This window comes from Poecilia formosa, unplaced genomic scaffold, assembly GCF_000485575.1.
Source record: "Poecilia formosa unplaced genomic scaffold, Poecilia_formosa-5.1.2 Scaffold683, whole genome shotgun sequence".
Taxonomy (NCBI): Eukaryota; Metazoa; Chordata; class Actinopteri; order Cyprinodontiformes; family Poeciliidae; genus Poecilia; species Poecilia formosa.
Genome location: NW_006800622.1, coordinates 349 through 9,073, shown reverse-complemented (window position 1 = coordinate 9,073; position 8,725 = coordinate 349). Strand labels below are relative to the sequence as shown.

Below are 8,725 nucleotides of genomic sequence, written 5' to 3'. Positions count from 1 at the left end.
CATATTGAGAGAGGGGGAAAAGTAGAAGAGTAGGAGTGGTTTTGAGTTATGAACGTTTTTTTCTGAGTTATTTTTCCCTTTGCTGTGGCTCACTGCACTAAATTAATAATACCTACATCTCCTGGTTTCATTTATTTAAGTTGTTCTACTGCAGCAGAGTGGCTACGGATGGCATGTGAAAGAATCGTCTTTCTGGATGTAAACAATAACATGCAAGAGGATATTGGACTCTTGACTCCTCCCCCATCCCGTAGGCGTTTACTTCCTCAGACAAAGGGGGTCAGAGTCCGCTTGGGGGGGCTAACGGGACTCATGAAGCCCCTTGGCAGCCCTGCAGAAATGAGCCACAGGCTAAGAGGAGGGAGGGAGGAGGGAGCCATGTTCTCAGCAGACACTGAACCCTCTAACCCTCATGTCTGGGGTTTGGACTCTGTTAGCAGCTGCTGGAGATTTTCTGATTCTGTTCATTTAACATGAACTGTGAGAATCCATCTCTCTCCACAGTTTTTATTTTAGCTATTACACTCTGAGCTGCTCAGTCGAACAAATGTCTAATTAGGACTCGAGCATCAAGCCAAGTTTAGAGAGGAGTTAACTGGGGCTGAACGAATAATCAAATTAATCATTATTAATCAATTATTTAAATAATTGCCAACTAATTTAAGTAATCGATTAAGTAAACTTGAGTATACAGACTCAAAAAAATTTATTTGCCGAAAGAAAAACGGTTAGAGCAGTAATTAAGCAAAAACAATACTCTATATAGACATACATATTGCATTTAAGATAAAGGAAAATCATTTGTACTGTGGCATAGACTCAGATTCACCAGGTTCAAAATCTGTGAAAAATATTCCTTTTAGGCTCCGTTTTCTGTGTAGTTATTAATCGGTTTATCCAACAGATTAGCCCCACACTGCATTTATAAATAGCCTTTGCTACAAATAATCAAGCGTACATTAAATAAATGCTGTTATTGTATTTTAGAAAATAAAATGTTCCATCTCTTTTTCAAAAAAGTAATTGAATTATTTACTTGTATTTTTTGATGTATAAAAAAACATGCTTAAGTAGTTAAATGAAAAATCAGCAGAATGTGCCGGATTCATTATTTGCTTAATCATCAGAATAATCGTTAGGCCTCGTGTGAGACAGAGACAAATCAACGTCCTGATGACCCTGAAAGCTTCATCCTGGAATCTGCTGCGGTGTTGTCCTCCTGTTGGCAGGAAAAAACGGAAAATCCCAAACAGATAAACCCAGTCTGATGCTGCCCAGCTCCAGAACCAGAGCAGAACATTCTGATTTGGACTTATTTTATAGACTGATGGATCTGAGAAGCTCATGAACTTCCTCTGCAGTTTTCCTCTTGACTTCCTGTAGTTTAACTCTCTAACCCCGCCCCCTTCAGGTGACATCGGGATCCAGTTCCGGCTCCTCTGCCTCCTCATCCCGGCAGCAGCTCCGGCAGCGGATCACTCGGGTCAACCTCAGGGACTTCATCCTGTGTCTGGAGCAGGACCGCAGCTCGGCCCGCTCCCTCATGCTCTACAAGGCCCTCCTGAAGTGATTGGCGCCCCCTGCTGGTCCTCCAGCGATAGCAGACAGGAGTGGTCCGGCTACAGAGCGCTGCTGGAAAAGGAGAACTCCCAACCACCAGGACGGGTTCTGCAGAGGAGGGAAGGTTCTGTTGGATTTGACCTGTTCAGAGACGTTTAACCCGTTTAGTTCAGAACTGAACCAGAATCATGTTAGAACATTTAGATGAAACGTTTTCTCACTCAGGGACAGTTTGGTTGTTTCGGATCAGCCTGATAAACACGCACTGCAAAAACACAAAATTTTACCAAGTATTTCTGCTTTACTTTCTAGTGCAAATATTTTTGGCACACATGAAATGAGACAAAATTTACTCAAAAGTAAATGTTTTCAAGATATAGGAGCTTGTTTTAAGTCAATAATTTATGAGTATTTACAAAAACATACTGGTTTTATCATCAGACATATTTCCTTTGTTATAAATTTAAAGCTCCTATATTTTGCTGAAAAGTTGCTTGTAAGTTGTTTTTCTTATTTCAAGTGTACTACGATATTTTCACTAAAAACTAGAAGAAAAATACAGAGGAGTATTAGGGCTACCCTAAGAACATTTAGAAAATAAAATTAAAATTATTATGAGAATAAAGTTGTAATATTATAAATTTTATTCCCATATGACTTTATTCTCATAATATAGTTTTTTTTCTTGGTATGGCGCCATGACAAAATATTTGGGCCAACTAGGAAAATTATAAAATATGAGAATAAAGTCATAATGTTTCAACTTTGTTCTTGTAATCAAATTTATTTTAGGGGTAAGAGGGAAATATTAGAATAAAGTCATCATGGATATTATTGAAATATTGACTATTTTAATTTTATGATTTTATTTTTGTAATTTTAGTATTTTTCTTAGTATGGCATATTAGAGCTATGCTAAACCATATCATGAATTTATCCTAGAAATATTGACTTTATTCTCTTCATTTTTGACTTTATTCCCATATTAATTTGACTATATTTTCTTAATATGGCCCCAATACTCTTGTAAAAAATACTTGGTAAGATTTGGTGTTTTTGCAGTGTGATTGATCCTCATTGATCAATTGGAGAACCAATAGTGAGCCTCATTCATGTAGTTTAAACTCCAGAACCAGTTCTGGACTGAAACTCCAGCCGGGCGCAGCAGAACCAGGTGAGAAACGAGGCAGGTGTGCGGTAGAACAGGTGGGACGCTCCTTTAACTGCAGCGGCTTTGTTTTAACTTCCCGCCATGTTGGACAGTGAGCTGCTCTCTGATTGGCTGCCAGCTTTTCCACGCCCCCCTCCAGCGCTGTACCTGAACAGGTGCCTTCTGACTGCTCGCCATGTTTTAAATGTTCCCAACGGTCGGATCGGTTAGAGGACGCTGTTTTAGAGAGTGTGTCTGTGTGTGTGCGTGTGTGTGTGAGAGAGAGAGAGAGAGAGAGAGCCGCAGACGGTTTAAAGGAACAGTTCAACAATTCAGGAACTGATGGAGGCCGGTCGGTTGGTGTTGGAGCGTTCCCCTGCAGGGAGCTGGTTCTCCGACACACAGGAACTCTCTCAGGTTCTGAAGGTCCGACATTCCTCCTCCCGGCAGACTGAGCTGAACCTGGACTCTGGAAAATTCTCGATGATGGAGCGCACTTGGACTTTTTAAGCTTTAACAGCTTTTAGTTTGGATCCAGCTCCTGAGCTTCAGGACTTATTTATATTTCCTACATTCAGCCTGATGCAGTTTTACACCGTTTGTACCTTTGTTACAAAATAAAATAAAGGAAGAAGAAACTTCTCGTTTCTTTTTAAACTTTTTATCTGCAACACAAATGTTAAATAAGAAGCTTAGAAAACAGGTTGGGTAGAAAAAGGAAGTTGAAAGCAGCAGCTGCTTCCGGTTTCAGTCCAGCGGTTCCTGTTTGATCCGGACCAGGGTGCTGCTAACGGACCGGCTCGGCCTCAGTTCTCGACACAGGACGTATTCACTGAACTGGGTCGAGTCGACGCCGCCGCCGCAGGACGCCTTGATGCTGAAGCCTTTGAGGAAAAGACGCTCTAGAACCTGCAGAGAGCAAAGTAAGGGTTCTGATTAGGGCCAAAAATAAGTTGATTCACTACTCCCTTAGACCTTCTTTTAGTGTTGCAGATTGACTGCCGTCCAGCAGAGGGCGCTGCTGGTCATTCTTAAACTGAGTTATTGATCCAGAAACAAAGATTGCGGCCAAAGCAGAATGGAAAAAGATGGAGAATGCACTTTATGCTGCTCTGGTTTGAAATAAAAACACTCAAGCTACTTGTTATATTTTATTCATATTTCTAGGTTTGTTATTGTGAGAAAAATCACAATTTTCTGTTTATTTGGTTAGGTGACAAAATGTTAAAATTTAACCATTTGTTGTGGAAACACAGTCGACTCTTGATTTTAGCAGAATGGCTGCTTATCAATCAAATAGGTATTTGATCAATGAGGTCAATAAACTTAAGATTAATTCATTAAATGATAAAAGTAAGTTTCTCCCTAATTTAATCATTTCTGCCATCCAGCAGAGGGCGCCACTGGCCATAATTAAACAGAGCCAGATGATGCAGAAACAAAGATGGCGGAGTAAAACCACAACAGCAAAGGAACATGAAGACATGGAAATTTCTGAGTTTTGAAGTCAATTTCGTTTTTTTTTCTAGAAAATTTCAGAATTTTTTTGATGGAAATGTGTTATTTTTCTAAATCTACAATGGCCCTGATACTCCGTCAACGCAGGTATCTGCTCTGTGATTGGCTGGCTCACCTGTACCGAGTTCAGCCTGCAGTAGCCGTTGAGCGGGAAGCGGATGACGTGGGTCGGGTCGAGGTTCCAGCCGGCGTTCACCGAGTTGCACATGACGTCTCCGGTCTCAGGAAAGGCCTCCTCAATCAGAACCTTCTCGCCGCTCAGGGCAATCCGCTCGCCCAGATCGGGCGTGACCCGAACCACCAGGCACTCGCACGGCGCCGCCGACCGCCGGGCCTCGCGCTCCGCCTGCCAACGCTCCAGGTCCCGGACCATTGGCGCCAGCTGGTAGAACCGGGCCTCCTCGTACAGCTGGGGGAAATCCTGAGAGACGAACAAACAGCTGGATGAGAATTTGCTGCTGGAGGAACTGGATCAGTTCAGGAATCTGTTCAAAGACTCATATCCTCTGGATCTGATTTCAGTACTTTTAGGTCTGTTAATGAAATTATTGGGAAATATTTGGATTTCCAGGTTTTATTCACCAAAATATAATCTAGATTCCTTCCTTTTATTTTTGCTTTTTTCTCCTGCACTCCTTCCTTCACTCTTTTCTTTCCTTCATTCCTGTCCTTTCTTGCATGCTTTTCTTTTCTTTCCCTCCAAAACCTATTTATTTTTCCTTCCCTCCTCTAACTCTTTGTGAGTGGTGAATGTTCTGACCCGGTCCACATAGGAAGTGACCCCTGTAGATGACCTTTGACCCACCTGAAAGTCTTCTGGCAGCAGCAGCTTGCAGGTCCTCAGGTAGCTCAGGATGAACCTGAAGATTTCTCCGTCTCTGTCGATGAAGTAATGCTGCTTCAAGCTGTCCAACACGATGGGCTCGCTGCCGCTGAACAGACGGCCGATCCTGGAAACCGATCACTTATCAATACCACACCAGCCGATCTGATCAGAGTAACAGAATCTCTGTACGTCCTAAACATTTAGAATGTTTTTTAATCACTATTCCATAATTATTAGATTAATTTAGCATAAAAGCTGCTTCACATCATCCGATTTCAGATGGCCATGAATTCTGTGGTGGAAAATGTTATTATCTGATAATATATTATGACTTTATTACCAGATGATAAAATATTTCATCACAATCCTCTTTTGATTGTAAGAAAATATATAAAATTTTATATTAATCACATGAAATTTTATTTTATTTCCACAGTTCTGCTTTTTTCCCCCCTTTGGTCTTTTCTTGTCAGAAATGTTTCCATTTCTTGCTTGCTAAGTAGCTCGGCCAATCATATTTAAAAAAAAAATTTTAACTTATATTTTATCATAAAAAAACAGATTCAATAACAGTAAACAAAAATTATGATGAAAATTTATTTAAGAAATGTATGAAATTAAATTTGTTTTTAGTTTTACACTTTTTTCCCTCATCTTCTCTCCAACTTGCTGAGCCCCCACAGCGCCCCCTGGTGACCCAACATAAGTACATTACAACTATTACTCCATTAGTTTTTCAATACTCTACCCATCTCTGTGTAATATGAAGATAAATATCAGATATTTACTCTTATGTACTTACTGCTGAACTAGCTAGGACCATTGAAACACTGATTGTATTTTGTTGATAAATATTTCTCTTCCAAATTGATCAAGAATGTCAATACACTTTGTTTTTGTTGGTCAGGAAGCCATGGTTTAGCTATGCTTTCGCTTCCCTACCAAGATGGCGCGGATCACCTTTGGTTCAGACTTGTGGGATCTATGCAATCTCAATAGAATTGACTTTTTTTTCTCCACCTCTAGTCCAGACTGTTCTCTTCAAACTACAAATCAAACTTTGTCTGAACCAAATTGTTCCTCAGAACCAACTGTTTGAGTTTGCAGGTGTGTCATGATGATATGTAACTCATCACACCTGTTCACTCCGTCTCACCTGGAATCTGGAAACTTGGTGAGCGTCGCCAGGCTGCTGGTGTACATGTGTCCGCCCACGTCGATGTGAACCGGGGCGTTGGCCTTGGTGAGCTGGGCGGGGGACGGGATGCCCTGCGCCGTCATGGGGGAGACAGGTGAGTGGCTCAGAGACATCCTGGACAGGCTTCGCCCCTCCTGCTGGACAGAGGGAACAGGTGAGAGGAGCTTTAGCTATGGGTCATTAAAAAAACTTTACTTCCTGTTTCATTAAAAACGCTGAGTCCATTGTGAGTCATGTCTTCTCTTGTATCACCAGGGACAGTCGCCTTTCTGTAACAAAGGGCTAAACTGAAGATCCTTCCTGCTCACAGCATCACCATCCACAACGATTCTTTGAAGATACTTGAATTATAAAAGTTACACCAATATTTAATCTTCCTTTTGGAATAAATAAAGTATTTTTGAATTGAGTAGAATGGTTAGTCTTATAAAGTGACAGCAACAGCTCTGGGTAATAACAGAGGAGATATTAGCATGATGTCCTGGGGGGTTAATGGGAGGGTCTAACTGGATTACCTCCCTCCACTCCCCATTCCCGGCACCACGAGGCTGTGAAGCATGAGGGAAACAGGAGTCTAGGCCCTGCAGCCTGAATGCTGCCTGCAGCCAAACACCCACACGCCTCCCCATGCGCGTGCATGTGCCGTGATGTGACCTATAGATGGGAGCGTGTGCACAGGCACATTGTGTTTTCAAATATCTGCAGGTTTTAAGGCCAAACGGGCAGCTTTCTGCGCCTTATTCCAGTCCCCGTCAGGAAATCTGGACATTTAAGCCTCTTCTTACAAATTAAAACTAAAAGAGCGACTTGGCTAATTTTTTCCAGCTGATTACGGCTCTCCGAGGCCTTTAAGGGAATTCGGGTTGTAAAATATCTGTCAGCAGAGACGTCCAATGTATTAAAAATGCAGCTTTAAGTAGCTAGCGCTGCATTTCTGTCGGGAAGAACATGTAGCGAGTAGAGAAGGAAAAGTTCCATTTTAGTTTAAAAACCTACAACTTTAAAACTGGTATCTAGTGCCGATTTTAGAGGCTTATGTTTTTCGTAGCTCGTGTTGAGTTTGATGATATCGGTGCTTTGAACGGAATAAACAGTCCATAAAGCATAAAACTGGAGGTTTTTAAATGAAGTCTGGTCTTACGTCAGGACCATCGACAGTGTTGAATATCAGGTTTAAACGAGCAGCGCGTGTTTTTTTCTCACCTGGGAGGACACGGACACGGAAGACATGGACAGCAGCTCGGTATCTCCAGCTGAAGTTCGGTTGGGTTCGGCTCCAGGCCCGCTCCACTTCGTCTCCGTCCTTTTGGTGAGGGTGCGTAAAGCAGAAACAAACCAGAACCAACAGAGAGGAGCGCAGGCTGCAGGACGAGTTTGCCCCGGGGCACCTCAGACCCTCGGGGCCCGGAATAGGTCCTCCTGCCCGGACTTGTTTTTGAGGAGCGGAACACGGAGCGCGGGGCTCCGGCTGGTGACGCGCTCTGTCGGGGATAAACTGGGCTGCTCGGTCCGGTAAGGCTCATCACCATCCGCAGGGCTCAGACGCTGATCCACCCGGACATGGAGGTCCAACATCCCCCTGGTTCTGGACTAAATGGCGTCTGGCGTCACGCTTCATGCCTACCGCAGCCTGCGGCCAAATGCGCCATTTCAATTAATGCGCACTGATAGATGGAGATCTTCGCCGCAGGGCAGAAAACACCGGGCCGCTCCATGGCGCTCATCTGCCGGGTCCATGCTCCTCCTCCTGCAGCTGCTGCTGATGGAGGCGACGGACGGCAACGGAACCACCGACCCCTCTACGGATCTCAGAACCACAATGTACTGCACAGTGATAAAAAAAAAGAAAAAAAGATTTCAAATTCAAATCTTTCCAGGTTAAACCTCCCGCCGTTTCAGTATATTCTTGCTGCAGTTGATTAGTTTCTTTTGTCATTGTTGTGAGTCACACACTCTGCAAACAACTAATCGACATATTATTAGATGAACATAAGTTCAATCGATTAACTAACAGCATTAAACCTTCTTTTATTATTGTAGTTTGGCCACCATCCAGCAGAGGGCGCGGCTGGTCATCCTTATGCGGAGCCGTTGATACAGAAACAAAGATGGCGGAAGCCATACCAGAATGGGAAAGAGAAACGGTGGAACAAAGCGCGATTCTGTTTGAAATATAAATACTCGACAATCTCCTTTCGTTTCACCTGCTGTTATATTTTATAAATGTCAATATCTTGTTTATTATTGTGAGAAAACCACAATTTTCAGTTTATCCAGGTGTTTATTCTGTCAGAAACAACTGATGAAGTAATAACATTTAATGAAGTTTATGAAAAATGTAGTTCGATCCTCTTGACACTAGAGAAGAAACTTTTTTTGTTGTCAGTTTTATCCTTTGACTTATTGGTAGCCAAGTGATAAGATCAATCAAATTCAGATTATTTTATCAATCACCTGCTTCTGTAATTTCTCA

General features: G+C 42.4%; 2 protein-coding genes across 3 annotated transcripts in view; one reads left to right on the top strand and one right to left on the bottom strand.

Annotated features, from left to right (window-relative positions):
• The window catches only part of LOC103130849 (transcription initiation factor TFIID subunit 4-like), a 13,565-nt gene extending 11,668 nt beyond the window's left edge, over positions 1–1,897 (top strand). Inside the window, exon 15 of the mRNA XM_016666221.1 lies at positions 1,412–1,897. Coding sequence (XP_016521707.1) covers positions 1,412–1,570 — 159 coding nt within the window. The 3' untranslated portion in view covers positions 1,571–1,897. The remainder of the gene's footprint in view (positions 1–1,411) is intronic.
• Positions 1,898–3,355: 1,458 nt separating this feature from the next.
• On the bottom strand, positions 3,356–8,299 carry LOC103130837 (BTB/POZ domain-containing protein kctd15-like). Of its 2 annotated transcripts, none has more exons than XM_007542345.2 (5): positions 7,456–8,299; positions 6,211–6,389; positions 5,034–5,178; positions 4,344–4,649; positions 3,356–3,619 (listed from the first exon to the last, which is right to left on the bottom strand). In XM_007542345.2, the coding sequence occupies exons 1-5, from the start codon at positions 7,480–7,482 to the stop codon at positions 3,458–3,460; spliced, it is 819 nt and encodes a 272-aa protein (XP_007542407.1). In that variant the 5' UTR covers positions 7,483–8,299; the 3' UTR covers positions 3,356–3,457. The 2 variants fall into 2 exon arrangements, with proteins under 2 accessions (XP_007542407.1, XP_007542408.1); XM_007542346.2 differs by having other exon boundaries at positions 6,211–6,386.
• Positions 8,300–8,725: the final 426 nt, after the last annotated feature.